This window comes from Hippocampus bargibanti, linkage group LG14 (genome assembly GCF_051943395.1).
Source record: "Hippocampus bargibanti isolate YZ-2025 linkage group LG14, ASM5194339v1, whole genome shotgun sequence".
Taxonomy (NCBI): domain Eukaryota; kingdom Metazoa; phylum Chordata; class Actinopteri; order Syngnathiformes; family Syngnathidae; genus Hippocampus; species Hippocampus bargibanti.
In genome coordinates, this window is record NC_142747.1 from 14419221 (window position 1) to 14440014 (window position 20794).

Sequence of the window (20794 nt, forward strand, 5' to 3'; positions counted from 1 at the left end):
CTGGATCACCATCCGCCTCGGTGTTCCCTTCTGCATCCTCTTCAGTCATCTCCTGAGCTTCCTCCTGAAACTCTTCCTGAGCCTCCTCCTGATCCTTTTCCTCATGCTCCTCCTGAGCCTCTTCCTGAGATTCAGCCTGAGATTCATCCTGAGCCTTCTCTTGAGACTCTTCCTGAGCTACTTCAGTATCCTCCTCTCCAGCCACTTCCCCAGACTCTTCCTTCGCCAATTCCTCAGATGCTCCAGCTCCAGTGCTCTCTTCTGCCTGTGAGACTTCACTTGGTGTCTCTGACTGAGGTAAATCCTGAGCTATGTTGTCTTGATCGTCAGTTGGGTCAACTTGATCAGAAGTTGCTGTTGAGACTTGATGTTGTATGGATTCTGATGACTGAGGAGGCAGTTCTTCGGTATGTTGCTCAGGAGTTTTTTGTCTGGGGCGGGGGACAAATGTAGGTTTACAGTTTTTTTACAAAATGGCACTTATGGCCAGTTCATGCAATAACTTTATTTCTACTGTTAGGAAGGCTCTAAAATGAAAATATTCACTGAGAATACTAAATGAAATGATTAGAAAAGGAATGGATGGATAAAGAATACACATAGGTGAACTACTTTGGAACACCATGGTTGCAAAGCTTCATTTCAAAGCTCAAGTTATTTTATTTTTATTTACCAATTTGATTAACTCAATTGTTCAGTCTCTCTACCCCGACCTTCGACCCACTCTCACAATTTGCACCTTGTTTCATAACTTTGGTCCCCACCATTCCTTTCTCCCTGGTCAATTCAATGAGATTAGATTAATGTGTATCCACTCGCTGTTAATCGTGTCTCAAGGGAACTCACTCAGAAATGGGAACTTCTGTTTCAGGTAAGGCTTGAGGAACATCCTGTAGAAGGACAACACGACGCCAAAAGTTATTCTAGGAAAAAAATGGCAGCAGGACAAGAACACACATAAAATCACAACCGACGTTGATTTAGCACCAACTGGCCTGAAATGAACGGTCGTGAGCAAATCTATCCTCCAGGCTAGCAGCCCACTCAATCGGATCCACGCCAGTACCTGGCAAACCAGAGCAGGTAAACACTTTATTTATTCGATTAATTCCACAGTTGTGACGCTGCCAATCCAAATCTTATTACCTTCTCGTTGGTCGAGAAGTCGCTTGAAGTAGATGGCGGCATATTTGGGAATGTCTCCAGGTTGGTCACGTAGAATTTCTCGAACCAGACCTTCAAGGACGGCTCCAAATCCCCGTGGGATTCTCAGGTGGGTGTTGCAGAAAGGCACCGACATTTCGACCACTTGCTTATGTAAGAAATCCTGCAGGTCGGTTTTTTTTCTGGGAGGTTAACTCGCGTAAACTTTGTCCATCTAGCTAAGTGGCTCGCATTCTAAAGTCATAACGTGCAATTGGATTGTCTGACTCTTTATCTACTGAAAATACACTTGTTTTAAATGTATTTATGGGAATTAATTTTGACGACTTAGAAGTAACAAATTAATTTTACGAGCTTTACCACCTGCGCTTTATCGCACTATTGTTGTCGGTTGTTGCTGAGCAACATACGTCACGACGGACACCGATAAGGCCCAAATTTCATTTAAAATTTACACACAAGAGAATACATACACAGTATAAGGCCCATTGAGTCATTTTTTCACTTTATTTGTATGATTGCAAAACGGGCTATTACAAATTGCAAGGTTTTGCTTCGCCCCAAGACATTAAAATAAATTAGATACTGAACTACTAAAAATGTATTTTGGCTTACTTTGGGCAACTTTATTTTTGGGGTTTTTATTTTTAAATACATATCAGTGCATTAAATGGAATACAGTACATGGTCTCGATGCAAATAATGTATGTATCCATCTGTCAGTTTCCTCCCTCCCTATTTTCCTCCCAATTCTGGACATATCCTCATTATCATAATTTGCACAAATTGTTTTTACATCAAGATGGTGCCAACATGAGTGGCTGAATTTACAGCAGGTCCTGTATTTTGTTTTTCTACTTCTTCCTTTCCTTTCCTCTTACTTCTCTCTCTCTTTCCACTACGAGCCCAATCCAATCCAATCATTCCCTGAAACATGTAACAATTCTATTCAAATTTAGATTTGTTTGGCAGATATTATTTTGCTCATCACCCTTACCATTTCTGCTGCACGAATTGTGGTTCACACATGAATACACAGCCACCGTGGTCAGTGCCAAGGCCGCAGCGAAGGAAAAGTTTAACAATTATTTCTCTAAATTGCCATCCTTCCGGGGATAAAACAAAAAGATGGTTGTACTACAATGCTCACAGATATTTGATGTGAGCATTGTAGTACAATTAAGTCCTACCGTGATATCTCACCTCCGCTTCTTTCCTTTGGCATCTCGTTCGCAGGCGGTATGAATGAAAATCACAGTTTGTGGTGACAAAAGGAATGCAATATGTAAAAATGTGCATTTAATAAATTACACAGTTTGTAAATTACACATTGATCATTTCATCACTTAGGATTAGTGGGAGCAACTGTGCAGCTTTGAGCACTTGTCTGGGCTGGGAAAAAAAAATCAAATGAGATCCAGATTTTACACCAAAATTATTTATTATTGTGTTTGCTACCGTTTACAAATAGAGATACAATAAGCTGCGTTTTTGTTCTAAGCTGCAGGTCATCTGTTACTTGAGCGTAACAAGTACAGTTGTACTTGAGATCTTGCGTTGAAACAGTGGCCAGATGTCGAGTTACTCCGCATGAGTCGAGGCTTCGGTCATAGTTGTCAGATGCTTTGCTCCAAGAGCCCCGAACAAATCCAGCTAAACAGTCGTAATGCCATTTTAGTGTTAGAGGTTGCCCCAGTCTAATGGATTTGAAGTGAAAGAGCCCCATGGTGTCCATACAGCACACAATGTCTGCAAAAAAAATTATCAATAGACATAATTCAACTGTGAAAATACAATCAGTGTTACCTTGAGCTAACCATAAATAAAACAGTACTAAATAAAATGACATTCACATTGGATTCTAATGTGTGCCGTCTTTCAAATGCATTCAATATGTTGCGTTCATTCGCAACAGTGTAGAAATCAACACAGGAACATAAAATAGAATGACAATCATCTTGCATTTGTTGCAGCTGTTTCATTGAAACGGAAAGTTCAGTTGAGAATTTTCGGATGGATGATACGCCAACAATAAACCCACTCATTGATATTTAAAGGCACTATCATACTTTTTCAAGTTAAAAAAAAAAGGTGAAGACGAGTGATGCAATAGATGAAGTTGCGGTTTATGGCACGTCTACAGAAGTGCGGCTGATACTCATTCAAACAACAGGATGTGTCTGATGTCTTTCTTTAAAGGACAACCGACGTCACTTTTTTGTTTTTTAACTGACACCAGAAAAACGTTTTATAGCATCTAAAATACCCAAAACACGCAGTATGATATTTTTAGTCAAATGCAAAACACCAATAAAAATGACTTAAAGTGTCCAAAATCTGCAAAAAATATGAGCTGCGAATCGGGCATTTTCAGAAAGTCCCGCCCCCAGTTCGTGATGTCACGCCAAGACGTCTTAAATTGCTAGTGAATCAAAGCAATGGCTTCAGAATCGGAGAATATGCTTTCTGGTTCCACATCCAGTGATGAATATGATTCAAATAGTTCTGAAGACGAAAGCATACATGTTTGCAATCGATTAAAGAATTTATTTGTGCCATTTTGAGGCAACGTTGGGGGAAAATCTCTCACCCAAAAAAAGAGGCACAAAATGGCGACCTCCTGTGGCCACCTGATAAATTCCTTATATGGCGATTGGACGCCCTCTTCTGGCCTTCTGGCGGCTCTTGGGTGCAACACGAGGTCCCTAGACCAAACAAGTACAGTAAAATACATTGACGTGATGGAAGGACCGCTACAATGTGTCTTTTTTACGGTAAAGGGCGGTCCTTTAGTGACGTCACGTACGGACTCGTCACCAACTCAAAAACAAGACTTCCTGAATATTCAGCGCAAGTCTTAAAACGTAAAATATAGCTATATGCGGTGGAATATTTGTAAAACACGCTCAGTATAAGTCATTTGAAGCCATTTTACTAATTATGGACACAACTTGTCCGGAGACGTCGTTTGTCCTCTGAATATAAATGTGCATGGTTGAAATGGGTACATCAGTCATCAGTCTTTGTAAATGGATTTTATTTTATATTTTTTCATTTTCCATGTTTAGTTTACCTCATTGTTACCACAATGAATAGTCCGCACCGCATGAATAATTACAAACGCAGATAAGTCCTCTTTAGCACATACTCATGCATTATGAACACCAAGAATCCAGTTACACACCATCGCCGAACACCATTATCAACTTTGGCGGTCGCTTGGGGATCGCATTCCGCGTTCGTGTTTCACTTTCAGCGACTGAGTGCTTCTCACTTTCATAAATTAAACAGTCACACAGTCTCAGACCAAACGGTTCTGACCGAACATAGCCTGTCTTGCCTCGATTGGAAGTTGGTGAGAATGCGTCATTTGTGGTTTTCAGTTTTATTGATTTTTATGCTGGGTACCCAACGTGGGCTCACGTCTGGTAAGAACAATAACTCTTAAAAGTATATATGATATATTTCTAAGCTTTTTGATCAAGTCACAAGTTAACATTAGTATTTCATCTCATATAATTTGAAGCCAGTGCAGATCTATCCTCCAGTGACCTTGTTGAGTGTCCGGAGGGAACGTACTTCTCCCACCAACATTGTTTAGAGTGCCCCTCGGGTCATTTGTAAGCCACCGACCCCAAAAAAAAAAAGACAAACTAAGCAGATAAAAATTTCTTTTTTGAAATAGTAAAAGATTAATGACATATACATATTCCACAGCTGTCCTGGAAATGTATCTGCGGCTCAGAGATGTGGCTTGGGAACGTTCAATCCATATACAGGGAGGAGCCGGGTAACAGACTGCAAGGTAAACCGGCCTGACAAAGATTAAGCCTTGTTATTATTTGACCCTGCGGCACGATTGTTCTTGATTGTGTCCTTAGACCGGAAAATGGGAGCATATAACATCAATTGAAACAAAAATCAATGTTTCCTTGTGTCTTTCAAAATTGATTTTAGTATTATTATTGATTTTAGAATGCCATAATGTTCTTGGGTAGGGTTCAGCAACCTTTTACACTTGGAGCTACCGTATTTTCCGGTGTATAACGCGCACCGGAGTATAATGCGCAACCCCAATTACTGGTGTACTTTCAAACATTTTTCATATATAAGGCGCACCGTCAATGAATGAAAAAGGTTTCCAAATATAATACAGTAAAGTCGCGTTATATCGATATCGGATATATCAATAGTCCCGGTTATATCGATACTATTTCTATGCACGCACGGAGAAAATTACATGCAAACAGGGTCGGATATATCGATAGTCCCGGTTATATCGATATTTTTTCTGACTCCCTTGAATATCGATATAACGAGACTTTACTGTATATAGATAAAAGTTTTCTAAATAAGGCAGACTACATTATAAGGCGCTACAGTGAAGGCTGAGGTTACGCACGACTTCTTCTACAGGGGGAAATGGAGTCGGCGGCACACCTGCATATAAGGCACAGGGTCCTCTTTTGAAGAAAATGAAGGCTTTTGGGGGTGCCTTATACACCGGAAAATACTGTATTTTCTATATATTTTACACAGCATACTTTATTTTTCACACTATGAGGTGCACCTAAAAGCCTTACATTTTTTTCAAAAGCTGACCATGTGCTTTATAATCCAGTGCACTTTAGATAGTACGTATATGGAAAACGTTTGAAAATACACCATTAATTAAAGGTGCCTTTTATACTCCGGTGTGCCTTATACCCCGTAAAATACGGGAGCTCTGAGTGTTAAAGGTTGCACCTTATAATGCGGTACATCTTATATGTATATGGAAAAAAAAATACATTATATCATTGATTGTAGCAGTGCAATATTCTGGCGCGTTGTATAATCTGATGCACTTTATATTTGGAAAAGGTTTTACAACATGTCATTCATTGAAGGTGCGCCTTATAGTCTGTAAAATACGGTACTCTTGGGCATGAAGATGTACTGTAGAATACCAGTGATGTTGGCTTATCTCTTCTATTTTGAATTAGAATTTGTATTATGTCATGACTTCCCGTGGCGTGTTGCAGCCTTGTTTTCCAGGTCTGGTTACGTCAGAAGACCGCGTGGAGTGCAGGCTATGCCCAGCAGGTTTCTCCTGCTTTCCAGCCAGTGGAAGCATCTCGATATGTTCACCTGGGGAACATTCTCCCGAAGGAATTCTCCAGTGTCTAACATGTCCTATAGATTCCATTTGCACCTTTGGATTTGCGCAAAAGGTAAGAGATTGTGTGTTGTTCCAGTATACGCATGATTCACATACTGTAATTTCATGTTTAACAGTGTGGACCAGGAAAAGAGCCAAACTTCCATCATACAGAGTGTAGTGATTGTCCTCCCGGCTTCTATTCCGGTGTGTGCGCGATCAACTGCCTTCAATGTCCTGCAGGTATGGGAGATAAAAAAACAGTAATAATAATAATAATAATAATAATAATCATCATCATCATCATCATCATCATCATCATCATAATCATAATCATAATCATAATACAATAGGCCACACCCAAGTAAAATGCACCTCTGACTTTGCCAGGAAGTTACTGTCCAGACAGTGGAATGTCCCAGCCGCTCACTTGTCCACCCGGATCAACTTCCGTACTCGGCCAGACCTCATGCTACAGATGTAATGAAACCTCATCAATGTGCCGAGGTGTCATACCCCCCTTGAGGAGGCCATTCGACCAAAGGTCAAGTCAACCCATTGCATGTGTACCAGGCACATACAAACACCCACAGGAGGCTTCGCTCTGTGTTGTTTGTCCAGTAGGTAAGTGTTCATCACTTTCATAACACAACATTCTAATGTTACTATCTGAAATGTAAAAAAGTATGCATATTTTATTAAACACAGGTCATTACTGTGAAGAAGGTATCGCTATACCTTGTCCTGCAGGGAGCTATGGACCCAAAGAAGGTCTTCAGAGGCTGACAGACTGCACTATCTGTCCTGCAGGTAGCAGACTAATTTGACAATTGTTGATTGATTATAAAGATAATAACCTCAGCCAAGGGTAATTATATGTCAGTATAATGCCAATTTGTTTAGCTGTTTAGCAATGTTAAAAGATGCATTCTACATACAGGAACACGGTCATTATACAGTGTTGGTTAGCAGTCTTGACTGTGAACTCAGTAAGTGCTCTTTGTGGTGTGGTCAAAATTACAACTAGAAACAGCACAAAAAGTTTTTCATGCAAATAAACCCAATTATTATTTGATCCTCCCCTCTTTCATCTAGAACTGCTTCGTGTCAAAAACAGGGTACAGCAAGTGCTGAAGAATGAATTACTCTGTGTCTTTGTGTTGTCATATTATTTGTTAAGTAGTTTTTTTTTCTTTTGAGTTCAAGATGGCGCCCCGAGAGTGGCTGCCTTTCCAGCAGCTCCTGTATTTTGTTTTTGTACTTTTCTTTCTTTCCTTTCCTCATACTTTCATAACTTTGCTGCTGTGAAATGTAAATTTCTCCACTGCGAGACGAATAAAGGTACATCCAATCAAATTCAATTAGGCGATAATAACACCGTTATAGCCTTTTTCCCACATCGTCGAAGAATTCTGGATTTGAATCTTGGCTCAGGCCATCCTGTGTGAAGTTTGCATTTTCTCTTCATGCTTGAATGGGTTTTCTCCATGTACCTTGAATGCTTTGAAGACACAAAATCTTCCATATTGTTATTATTATTATTATTATTATTATTATTATTATTATTATTATTATTATTATTATTAACTGTGCTACCAAGCATAGACATTCTAGAAAATCATTGGATGGGTAATTTTTTTAATCAATAAAGTTAATGTTTTCCACAAATATTATATAATACTTTTGGCACTATAAGGAACACCAAAAAGCCTTCATTTCCTTTATACTATGTCAAAAACCCATAAAGGTTTTTTTTGTGGAGGCAGTCAAATATGCTCATCCATTCATATTCTTCCCAGTCATATTGTTACTTGCAGTACAGGTACATCTTGTGTCCTCTTAAAAGTGTTCTCCTCTTATCTGCAAATCCTTGTCTCAAGGGTTTTACTGTCTGGAAGGGACTTCAGCTCACCCATCTCCTCAGTTCTTATGCCCACTGGGTTTCTACTGTGAGGAGGGCACCGTCACCCCTTACGGTTCACCTTGTCCCGCTGGGACGGCAGGAGAACAAGTGGGTCAGACAAGTAGCATAGCTTGTAAAAGATGTAGCGAAGGACGATTCTGTCCTACAGGTAAGCTCAGCGAAATGAGTGACCGCAATCGAAATTCACGCAATAAAACAGCCGTGTAATTAAAATCTATGCTTGTATGGGAGGAAAAATAATGTTCTAGCTTTTAACGCTCCAGTGGGATGCTGCGTGTTTGTATTGACAGGTTCATCAGCTCCTGGCTTGCCTTGCGCTCGAGGAAGATTCTGTCCTGCTGGCACGATGGAGGAAGTCACGTGTCCCAGAGGCACCTTCACCCCTCATCAAGGAGCCATAAGTTAGTTTATATGTTATCGTCTAATATGGATACATAATTATATACAGTATATTCCGATGTATAAGGCAAACCGGAGTATAAGGCGCATCCCCAATGAATGCCGTATTTTCAAAAATTTTCCATAGACACACCGGACTATAGGGTCCACCTTCAATGAATAAAAAACAATATAAATAGATACAAGTTTTCCAAATAGGCACATGACCTTAAAAGGCACTAAACTAGAGGCTGGGGTTACGCACTACTTCTTCTACGAGTGGGAAATGAATTTGTGTCTGCTGACAGTAGTTGCGAGACATATTGTGGCTCTATATTACTTCACATATAAGGCGCACCTGCGGATAAGGCGCAGGGTCATCTTTTGAAGAAAATGAAGGCTTTTTGGTGAGCCTTATACACCAGAAAATACGGTACTGGAACCTCTTGAGGTGGATTCCTGAAACACGAAGGTTATGAGGTCGTGAGATATCAGTCCAGTTATTATATAAAAAGAAAATGTGGATAGTCTATATACAGTAAAGTCTCGTTATATCGATATTCAAGGGAGTCCGAAAAAATATCGATATAACTGGGACTATCGATATATCCGACCCTGTTTGCATGTAATTTTCTCCGTGCGTGCATAGAAATAGTATCAATTTAACCGGGACTATCGATATATCCAATATCGATATAACGAGACTTTACTGTATATTCATGATGAATCACGAGTTGAACCTGAAATGTTGCATATGGACATTAAGAGTACAGAGACAGGTTTACCTTATACAGAAATAAATGCCATCAGGAATGTGATGGAAAAAATAAGAATTCAATAGAATGAAAGAAATGAGATAACTGAGTAGTAATAACAACAACCGGCATTTTAATCATTCCAATACAAATATGAATAATTCTGACAACACCAAGGTTCTAGCCACATGTTCGTGTGTGCGTATATCACCTGGAAATGTGCTTCTCCTCCAGGTTTGAAAGACTGTCTCAAATGCCCTGCCGGATTCTATTGCCCCGAGGGCACAAGTGACCCTATGCCATGTCTGCCGGGCTCCTTTAACCCATTGGAGGGTCAGGACGATTTGGCTGACTGTAGGGAGTGCCACGGAGGCAAGGCCTGTACTCAGGTGGCACTGACAGCACCTGATGTGGACTGCATGCATGGGTGACGAGTCTTTGCATATATATGAGTGAAAATCTCATTCTTGAGTATATCGGATAGCATTCATATTCATTCAATTGACCCTTCTTGTGTCACACTATAACATCTCCTACAATGGCGGGCCGTAGATTTCGTTAGGCCTTCAGTGGTGCGACGTCTGAATCAATCCAGACTGAAAAAAGTGTGGTGTAATTTACTACAAGTCCACTAGAGGGTACCTTTGGCCAGAAAATAACTGACCGACCTTTCTTCATGATGTCCATTTTTTCTTGAAAAGACCGCCTTGAAAATGGCTTTAGCAGTAAATCTCCAACCAAATCAATTTCTTCTCCTCCTTCAGCCATTGAGGGTTGACAAAACTGCTAATAAATCAACACAATATATTTCCTTATGCAGCTCGCTACCGATACAGTGTGCTAGCTCTGGCCAGTATGCTCTTGTCACTCGTGGCTTGTGATCAGAGTTTTCGCAAACTACGATTGGCTAGTGACTAGCCAATCATAGTTTGCGAAAACCCTGACGTTGACCCTTCTTGAAGGCGTTGGTACCCCTTTTGGGTTGCCAACTCCAAATCTGATTGGTTACAGCAACAGTTTGATTGACACATTTGATGCGACAGGGCCCACATAATCGATTGCTAAGGCGTATAAATAGATTTCTGACTCTCGAAACAAACGATGGCTGAAATACGATTGGTTAAATGCTTAAATACGAAAACACGTCTAGAAGCAGCGCAACAAGGGATAAATAATGAAAGGAAACTGAAAGACAATTTTTAATGATTTAATAAGAATTCATGAACAAACCATAATTAACATCAGTCCGTGATTCAGATATTTTTAGGCCAGAGAGAAGGCTTTGCAGGCCTTGACGGTCCGCCACTGATCTCCTACGAAGGCAAAATAATGAAAAAAAAAATCCTCACCAAAAATATGTTTGTAGTTTCACACGTGCGTATCTAAGTAATTCATTCTGCTTTTGTAAATTTTTAAAAAACATTTATTGCATGGTCGTTACAAAGAAAAATATTTCCTTTTTATTTTCTTGTGTCGAATGTCTTACCGGTAAGACATGAGCATAAACCATAAGCGACATATTGGAAAATTAGTTTAATTCAATCCTGATACTGAATCTTATGAAATATACATTCTATTTAGATATGTATTACTAACCATTTGTTCATCATCTCTATGATTTCAGCTTTTTATCTTTTTTTTTTTTTTTTTTTTGCAATAGATTTGTGTGTCCTCCTGGTTCATCTAAACCCAATGCACCAACCAATGCATGTCCTCCTGGGACGCTGAACAACCGCACGGACCTCACAGATCGTTCGCAATGTCAGCAGTGCCCGGCCCGATACGCTTGTCTTCGAGGTTCATTGCTCCTGTTTAATGAAGGGGAAAAAGTGATTGACAAGCATGTTAATCTGGTTGATGATTCACAATGACGAATAACCACTGTTTTATACATGAAGGATACACTCATTTCGGATATTTGAGTGGCTTTTATTCATTGAGAAAATAATAAGAATAAGAATAATACATGTGTGTTTGTTCATTCTCAGTATTCTATCCATCACATTGGTTCTTAGGAACAGGTGGTATCCACAGGCCAGCTCTCTCCTGTTCCGTAGGCCATTATTGTCCACCCGGTACCAAGTTCCCCACCCAGTACAAATGTCCCGTGGGCACATGGAGTGGTCAAAGTGGATTAGAAGCTGAAACTGAATGCCAGCCGTGCCCACAGGGCTGGTACTGTTTGGTGGGATCAGGAGCACCGTCGGGCCGATGCAGCTCAGGGCACTACTGTCCAGAAGGTACAAATCAAGATTATATTATGAATGTGAATAAAATATAAAATAGGAACGACCTCTGTTGATTCTGTATCCTCAGGGACTGCATATGGTTCCCAGTTCCCTTGCCCGGCAGGTACATACGGCATCCACATGGGCAACAGGCAGAAAGAAGATTGCCTGGCTTGCCCCAAAGGCTCATTCTGTCTCGAAGGCACGTCCAAACCTGCACCGTGCCCCATGTAAGCACAAATCCAAATTAAATATCCAAGAGAAAGTTGAGTAGTTACACTCCCATCCCGTCTTTTTTCAGCTCAACATTTCGCCGTCTTAAAGGAGGTCAGACACCGGAGGACTGCTCTACTTGCCCCGCCGGTTATTTCTGCTCCCACTCAGCCACTGTTAACCCCAAAGTGTGCGGAGCCGGCAGCTACTCTGTAAGGGCCGTCGCCCACCATCTATTGTGACTCTACCACTGATCAGTCAGAAACAGATCATGTTTGTAGTCTCATCTTGATGGTGCTATTTTTTTATTGATTTATGTATTCATTTTATATTTTCATCCCCCGCAGTGATATGACTCATATTAGTCACCTCCGATCTGTTGTTGAGAGCAACACATTTTATTTAACACATTTCCCGCCCAAGTTATTTGTTTTAAAGTTCATATTGGTTGTTGTAAGGCGAACTTCTTCTTTTCCTTTCGGCTTTTCTCTTCAAGGGGTCGCTACAGCGAATCCATGTCCTCCATCTTCAGAGGTTTGATTTGCATCTTTGTTTTAGCTTTTACGTCGGATGCCCTTCCTAACAAAAGCCTCCATATTTATACAGGCTTTATCCAAAGTTAGCCATTCTCGCGGCGCCATCTTGAAGTCAAAACAACAACAAATTGTATACAAAACAATGTGACACAATGCAAAAGACACAGGCAGTCATTCAATCTTAAGGACTTTCTGCACCCTCTTGGTGATATGAAACAGTTCTAGATGGAAGAGGAGAATATCAGAGTCTGAATGAGAATCAGAATCATCTTTATTGCCAAATATGTAGAACACACAAGGAATTTGTTTCCGGTAGAACATGCTGCACTAGTATCATCATCAAAAAATTGCAAAAAGTCACTATACAGTTCTATTTGGGTGACTGTTTAAAGTGGCCCAATGGCTGCCTGAGGGGAGTAGCTGGAAAAGGTGGTGGGCAGGGTGCGGAGGGTCCAATAGGATTTTCTGCGCCCATGTTTGGATTCTTGCAGTGTGCAAGTCCTCGAGAGTGGGTAGGGCGGTGCCAATGATTTTTTTCCGCCATCCTAACTGTGCTAACATCCTTTTCACCAGTGGATCGGGGATGTCATAGTGAAATGTGCACGTTTGCTACCGGCTAAATGTTGAAAGCAAACACGAAGCTATAGCATCCATTTACGAAAAGACATTGTCTCACATCTCCTGTCTCACATAAATTCGCTTCAATTCCAAGCTGCGACAGTTACATATATGCATTGGCGCTCTGCGCTGACGCCCATTACAGCCGCAAAAACAATTAGTCCAGAGCTGTCCAGCGATGACAGTCAAATGGCACTGACTGTCCCAAATCTAAAACAATGCTGGCATATTCGTGCTGCCGAAAAGGCGCAACCCCTCAGCAGAGTCTCCTCCTCAATGAATGTCATGGCCAAATATACTGAAAAACAATCACATTGTCACACTGCCATCATCGCTTCTGTGGTGTCACCACATAAAATGGAAGATAAAACAAGTATCTTTTAGATGCTCACAAAACTGAAATCACTTATGGTTTGATGCCATCACAAATTATAGTTTGAACTGGCTCAGTTTGACCTTTGAGGCGCATTTTGACACATTTCAGTTGAACTCCATGTTGTCATTCTTTCAGCTGTAGTTGTTTGCTGCCATGCTGCCAGCGTTAGATAATCTCTGATATCTGCAACCTTCTATTTTGCTCTTCTCCTTTTGCTTTTTAACTTTGGATCTTGTGCTGTTCCTCCCCCATACTGGTGTATATCTTTAACTTCTGACAACTTGCTGAATCTTCCTCCATAACCTTCTTGTGTGTAGGACGAAGGCGCTGTAGAATGTTCTCTGTGCTTGCCGGGCCACTTCTGCAACAATGAAACCACCAGTGAGGAAGCCATGTTAAGTGTCATGGTGTGCCCCCCGGGGTTTCTCTGCTCTCGGGGGTTGGCTCGAGACCCTCGTCGCTCGGCCACCCTCTGTCCTCATGGCTACTACTGCCCGGGAGGAGGCATTGTGAGTTTGATAAGTGTACATTCTGTCTTCTTTTTGTTGCTTGAGATGACTTGGCAGATTTTCTTACAGGATCCTAACCCTATTCCCTGCCCTAACGGTACTTATGGTGAACATCCTGGTTTAAGTGAGGTCAGTGAATGCGTGCCATGTCCAGGCGGGAAGTACTGTTATTCGCAACAACCTGAGGAGCATCCAATTACTGCACCTGTAAGACTGCGGGGATCATGTGTGTTTTGCTACCTGATTTTCATACTCTGAAGTGGCCTTTGATTTTTTTTTATTTTGCTGTCCTCTAATGGTATTTTTTTTTAAAGAAAAAAAGCACTATTTATTTTGCACTAAGACAAATTGATCTTATACATTAATCAAGAAATTATTAGTTATTACAAAAAATAACATTAAGAGTACTTTTTTGTTGACACATGCACTTATTTTGTATATATTTAAATTTTTTGACATATATGTTGTTTGGAAGTGCTAGGTATATTCATAACACTGATGAAACATTGTGTGACCCTCAATCTATTAACTCATTCACTGTCATTCCCGAATTTAATTGGGAATTTAAAATATGACGTGGAGCGTTATTCCCAAATTTATTTGGGTTTTGGTTTTTCTTCCGGGTTGCCAATAAAGCACTGGTCAGACCTCTGGCAATGTTTTTTCCCTCCCACAAGGGGGCAGCATTTGCCTTTTGTACAGCCGCCCCTAAAGCTTAGATAACTTCAGACCCATATAACTTAGGAATCACCATGTTTTCCGGTGTAAAAGGCGCACCGGAGTACAAGGCGCACCACCAATGAATGGTGTATTTTCAAATGTTCATATTACTCCAGAACCAAATAACCATACCATATAACATTAACTCTTTCTTTCTGATGAAAGAAGATAGTCTCAGGTTTCTTTTGCTGCTTTGAATGTTTATGTAGTCCTAAAATTCAATATCCTGTGGGACCTGGAATTTGAGTGAAAATGACAAAAACCCTGACACTGGAGTAGGCACATTTTTGCACTTCGGCAGTGGATGACTTTATAGTACTTTATTTTTTTCTATTTTTTTTACGCGTGCACATATTTTTGTCAATATTAAAATGTACCTTGTTTGGAATTGTGTGGTTTGCTTTTAACACTGATGAGAAATTGTGGGTCCCTTGATCTATTAATACGTCTTTTTTATCTCATTTCACAATATAATTACCTTCTTATATACATTATAGGCACAAACCTATTTTAAATATTGCAGACCGGCCTTTGCCCTGATGGTCATTATTGCCCTACCGGGACTGGGTACATGTATTCCAACCCCTGCCAAGCTGGACAATACAGGAGCACGGCATCTGGTCACAGTGGAGAGGTTTGTGTTTCATGCCCATCCAGAAGCTTCTGCGAGGGAGCAGGAGTGCACACACCATCTCTCTGCCCTCAGGTGGTAATACATACTATTTTATAGACTAACGTAAGATTTCTGACAGTAGATCATTTTACTGTAATATTGCCTGTCTATCATTTCCTATACTGTATAGGGTTTTTACTGTCCTGAAGGATCATCCACCGCTCAGGTGTGTCCCGAGGGAAGCTATGGCTCACGTTCAGCTCTCAGTGATGAGTCTGAGTGTTCCCTTTGTGATGCTGGCTGGCATTGCGATGGTGTGGGCTTGACAAAGCCCTCTGGCATCTGCAAAGGTGGATTCTACTGCAAAGAGGGAGCCAAGTCTGCAGTATGTGGCAAATGTGATATAAGGTTTCCAACCACGAATAAGAACGGAATATTTAGTGCGATTGAAACTTCAGGCCTTATTTTGTTATTATTTTCAGCACCGACTGCAGTAATAATGCTCATATACGTATTATGGGTTAAAACGGTATACTGACTGATTTATTGAGCCATACTTCCATAAATCAATTATTAAATGAATCAAGGGTTTTGCAATTTTACGCATTTTCAGTTTTTCATCCGATGTATTGATACAGTATGTTTAGGACAGTTACTATATTTTCCGGCCTACCCGAGTATTAGGCGCACCCCCTATCATTGGTGTATTTTCAAACTTTTTTAATACATATAAGGCACACCTTCAATGAATGAAAAAAAGTTATCAAAACATAAAATCTGAATATACAAGCAAGTCAATCATCAAGTCAATCATCAAATGACATTGTGGATTTTTTTTGGAGGACGATTGGAGACTCATTTCCACATAAAAACTCAATGATAGAATATTTTATAGCTGCCCTCTATTTGCTTCCATTTCCTGTTCGTTGGATTGACATATATACTTCTGTAGTCCATTTAGGCATCTTTTCTTGCATCCATATCTAGACTCCATTGGATGGAAAGACGGGTGGTTTGTGTCCTCCAGGGAGTTACTGTCCATCAGCTTCCTCTTTGCCTATTCCATGCCCCCCTGGTACCTTCAGCAACAGCTTTGGTCTGAGCAAACTTGAAGATTGTGTCAGCTGTCCACCGGGGTAACATCACCTGTTATTTCAGACACCCACTTCAACACAGGCTTTAATACTTTGTGTTTCTCTCCCTGTAAGATTGTATTGTCTTGGTTCCAACAACACCTCCCCTTCCGGCTCCTGCTCTCCGGGATATTACTGCACTGGCGGTTCAGCTTCTCCGATTCAGTATGAAGCAGAGCAGGGTCACTTTGCACTGGAAGGAGCCGCCAGGCCAGAGCCTTGTCCTCTTGGAACTTTTCAGCCAGTATGAGCAAATAATGGACATTGTGCTGATGCAGACTTAACCTATTTACCTTGTTCAGGGTTGTTTTCTTTTATCCCCCAAAGCGCCGAGGTGCACAATCGTGCATGAAGTGTCAAAGAGGTCAACTGTGCAACCAGACAGGCTTATCCTTGCCACCCCAGTGCCCAAAGGGATTTTACTGTCCTCCAGAATCTTCTTTTCCACACCCCTGTCCTACAGTCAGTTGAGTATAAAATGTTTACAGTGAATATTTGGTCACCTCACCCTGTTCAAATGCCCAGTTTTTGTGATCTAAAAGCAGTAATCCAAGATCAAGGTAGTTCAACCTTAGTTTCATTGGACCGTAACAAAATCTCCCAATTATATGGGAAAATGTGTTCTGTTTGAACTACTTTGAAAAAAAAATGAAGCTTGACATTTTATGCCCGGATTCACAAAATATGCTTGGTGCAAACACTGAAAGAACACCATACCGATCAGCGTTGTGGGTGGCAGCATTATGCTTTGGGACACAAAAAAGTGGAGGGTATTATGAGTAACGTATTTTCTGGTGTATAAGGCGCACACAAATGCCTTCATTTTATTGAAAAGATGACAAGGCGCCTTATACGCAGGTACGCCTTATATGTGAAGTAATATTGAGCCACAACAGGTGTCGTAATGACTGTCAGCAGCTCCCGACTCCATTCCCCGCTGTAGAAGAAGTAGAGCGTAACCCCAGCTTCTCCTGTAGAGCTTTATAATATGGTGCACGTTATATTTGAAAAAATTGGGAAAGTATGTTTATATATTATATTTGGGAAACTTGTTTCATTCATTCATGGTGCGCCTTATAGTCCGGTGTGCCTTATACATGGAACATGTTTGAAAATACACCGTTCATTGGTGGTGCGCCTTTTACTACGGTGCACCTTATATACCGGAAAATACGATAGTTCAAATTTTGTGTTAGCATAAAACATCTGATAAGAAAAGAAAAGATAAGTAAGCGAAAAGTGGTGACTCAGTCGTTTGCTGACTCCCAATGAGCATCATCATTTCTTGTTTGAATATGATTGGTTTATTTGGAACACAAATATGTCTCAGTTCAAAATGAACTTGCACGTTATTTTACTTATTTAGTTTTACTATACCTTTTCTTAAAGATGAACAAAATGTGATTGATTTGGAAAGGTCACCAAAAAAAACCTTGCATCTGAACATAGAGTTTTTGTATCTTGATGTGTGCTACTAGGACAACTCCTCATGATTTTAAGGACATAATTTGTCATGTGATATTTCAGGGGTGGTATTCTAATGAGCCCGGTGGTGAAAATGTGCAGCATTGTCGGCCATGTGACGCCGGATTTTTTTGCAGTAAAGCTGGTCTTTCTTCCCCTGAGGGACTTTGTGACCCTGGACATTACTGCACCTTGGCAGCCTCTACAGCCTCTCCTGTAAGATGACTCAAGCAGTTTGCATACTCATCCGATATATGTGGTCAATTTTGAGTGGTATTCTATGATTTTAGATGCTAGAATTACTCTCCTATTTGCTAAGTATAATATGTGGCAAATGTGTATTATCCACAGACGACAATATACATGTTTGAATTGATGATGACGATACACTTTATTCCTTCAGGTTGCAATGGACTCCGGGGGACTATGTCCCGCAGGTTATGTTTGTCCTCGGGGCACAAAACATTCTAAGCAACACCCCTGTCCAATTGGAACTTGGAGCAAGACAGCGGGGGCCCAAAACTTATCATCTTGTCTGCCCTGCCCCCCTGGATTTTACTGTAACACAACTGGACTAATACAACCTTCTGGGACATGTGACACAGGTGGTCTATGCTCTTCAGATACTTTTAAAATGCCAAAATAATAATCTCTTTTTACCATAAAGATAATTTAATGCTGATCCTGATGTGATATGCTTGGTTAAATAATTTAAAGTGATTAATAAACATAATTCCCCATGGGTGTTTTAAATAGTGTATTTTATGGTGTACAAGGCGCACCGGAGTATAAGGCGCACCCCCAATGAATGGTGTGTTTTCAAAATGTTCCCATATACTGTATAAAGCGCATTGGAGTATAAGGTGCAAGTCCGCCTCCAATGAATGGTGTATTTTCAAACCTTTTCCATATATAAGGCGCACTGGACTATAAGGCGCACCCCCAATGAAAGGTGGATTATCAACATTTACCCATATACCGTATAAGGTACACCGGAGTATCAGGCGCACCCCTAATGAATGCTGTATCATCAAAATGTTCCCATATACTGGACTATAAGGCGCACTATCAATGAATGAAAAAAAGTTTTCCAAATATAATATATAAATACAAAAAAGTTTTCCGAATATAAGGCACATCGCATTATAAAGCGCTACATCAGAGGCTGGAGTCATGTACGACTTCTTCTACAGCGGGAAATGAAGTTGGCGGCTCCTGGCAGTAATCGTGAGACCTGTTTGGGCTTAATATTACTTCACATGCAAGGCACGCCGGGGTATAAGGCGCAGGGTCATCTTGTGAAGAAAATCAAGGCTTTTGGGTGTGCCTTATATACCGGAAAATATGGTACCTTAAATAATCCTCCTCTGTTTTTTAGGGTTTTATTGTTTAGGGGGCGCAGTGTCTCCAAAGCCCTTTGATGGTTTGACTGGGAATATTTGTCCGATTGGTCACTACTGCCCCATGGGCTCAGCCTCGCCTTTAACGTGCCCTGATGGTACCTACACAAACACAACCGGTACTGAAGAAGTCTTGTGAAGTGAGAGGTCAGTTATGATATGGAAGTTAGTATCCGTTTTGAAATTATTTTTTTCTTTGAAGGTGCGAGAGCATGCAGAGATTGCCCTGCTGGCAGCTACTGTTTAGCAGGAGAGGGCATTCAACCTTGTCCTTTAGGCCATTATTGTCTTGAGGGAGGTGTTGAGGGTATGCTGCCCTGTCCTCCTGGGACATACAACCCTCAATCGGGGTTCAGCCAAGTGGAGCAGTGCCTCATTTGTCCAGCAGGTGAGAGCATTGTTGCATTCTTGTCGTTACTTTGCTCGAACAACACTGAGAAGATGTCACACAATGCAAATCATTTGAGAATGTTTCTATTGTATTTTATGTAATTCATTTTTTTACAACAATTCTGTTTTTGTTTTATAATGCTTGTAAACAGGCTTTTACTGTGAGCACTGGGGTCTCTCCCACCCCAGTGGACCCTGCTGGGCTGGCTCTTACTGTGTAGCAGGTAATTTCAAGTTATTTAATATCACCCAATCACACTGATAAACTGGATCACAATTCTGAATTGATAAACATTTCAAAGGTGTGAACTTCCCAAATCCGGATGGAAATTACAGCACTGGAGTTGGAGGTGCTTGTCCCAAGGGAAGATATTGTCCCGAGGGTACCAGTCTCCCACTACCCTGTCCCCGTGGAACGTACTCTGACCGGTCAGAGAACAAGAGTGTGGCACATTTCTTCGAGACTAAACTTTTTGCCCGACAAAATTTCTTTATGTGTGCTCTTAGACTTTCTGTGACAGATATAAGTGGTTGCATCCAGTGTCCGACAGGACAATTCTGTGCTACTGAAGGTCTGACTCGACCGTCGGGAAAATGTCAGCCTGGATTTTACTGTCCAGGTGGAGACTCAGCTGCCACAGGTACAGTAGTGTGTCGTATTCCAGGAATGCTTCCTTCATCAACAAAGACCATTAAAAACGTTATGATTATGCTTTCACGTCAAATTGGAATTAGCAAAAAGCTCTGAAGAATACAAATCCTCGTTAAAAATCAATGGCCATGGACTCCCAACGGGAGTCCATGGCTGCGGTAAAGGCAGCCACTCTCACCGCGCCATCTTGAAGTCAAAACAACAACAACAACAAAAAAAATCAAATAATGTGACACAACACAAAAGACAGATTCGATCTGAGTACCCTCTTTGTTACATGAAGCAGTTCTAGATGAAAAAGGAGAGGATCAAATTGTCTTTATCCCCAGTAGATCAGGGACGTCATGGTGGAACGTGCACGTCTAATGCAAGCTTAATGTTAAAAGCAAACATGAAGTTGTTGCATCCATTGACAAAAAGAGATTGTCTCACATCTCCTGTCCCACGTAAATCCGCTTCAATTCTAAGCCGCGACAGTTCCTTATACGCATCTTATGAAGAAAAAAAACAAAAAACAAACAAACTAAAAAACTCAGACAAACAAACAACAAAAATCTGCCATCGTTCATTTATGAAAAATA

At 40.8% G+C, this 20794-nt stretch overlaps 2 protein-coding genes across 2 annotated transcripts in view; one reads left to right on the plus strand and one right to left on the minus strand.

The window, feature by feature from the left end:
• Window positions 1–1011: 1011 nt before the first annotated feature.
• LOC148888466 (uncharacterized) overlaps window positions 1012–20794 on the plus strand; it is a 74496-nt gene continuing 54713 nt past the window's right edge. The window contains exons 1-28 of the mRNA XM_089013330.1: window positions 1012–1083; window positions 1166–1273; window positions 4882–4969; window positions 6189–6377; window positions 6442–6547; window positions 6695–6928; window positions 7013–7114; window positions 8185–8376; window positions 8519–8629; window positions 9596–9788; window positions 11022–11158; window positions 11377–11601; window positions 11678–11819; window positions 11891–12014; window positions 13650–13841; window positions 13911–14048; window positions 15085–15267; window positions 15365–15559; window positions 16162–16310; window positions 16383–16551; window positions 16635–16769; window positions 17835–17987; window positions 18175–18376; window positions 19150–19290; window positions 19374–19559; window positions 19714–19785; window positions 19864–19990; window positions 20069–20202. Coding sequence (XP_088869456.1) covers window positions 1179–1273; window positions 4882–4969; window positions 6189–6377; window positions 6442–6547; window positions 6695–6928; window positions 7013–7114; window positions 8185–8376; window positions 8519–8629; window positions 9596–9788; window positions 11022–11158; window positions 11377–11601; window positions 11678–11819; window positions 11891–12014; window positions 13650–13841; window positions 13911–14048; window positions 15085–15267; window positions 15365–15559; window positions 16162–16310; window positions 16383–16551; window positions 16635–16769; window positions 17835–17987; window positions 18175–18376; window positions 19150–19290; window positions 19374–19559; window positions 19714–19785; window positions 19864–19990; window positions 20069–20202 — 4114 coding nt within the window. The 5' untranslated portion in view covers window positions 1012–1083; window positions 1166–1178. The remainder of the gene's footprint in view (window positions 1084–1165; window positions 1274–4881; window positions 4970–6188; window positions 6378–6441; window positions 6548–6694; window positions 6929–7012; window positions 7115–8184; window positions 8377–8518; window positions 8630–9595; window positions 9789–11021; window positions 11159–11376; window positions 11602–11677; window positions 11820–11890; window positions 12015–13649; window positions 13842–13910; window positions 14049–15084; window positions 15268–15364; window positions 15560–16161; window positions 16311–16382; window positions 16552–16634; window positions 16770–17834; window positions 17988–18174; window positions 18377–19149; window positions 19291–19373; window positions 19560–19713; window positions 19786–19863; window positions 19991–20068; window positions 20203–20794) is intronic.
• On the minus strand, window positions 2085–3019 carry LOC148888467 (uncharacterized). The gene is given in 6 exon segments (XM_089014296.1): window positions 2085–2250; window positions 2252–2270; window positions 2355–2389; window positions 2511–2556; window positions 2623–2913; window positions 2971–3019. Coding segments are annotated over 6 exon segments (606 nt in total).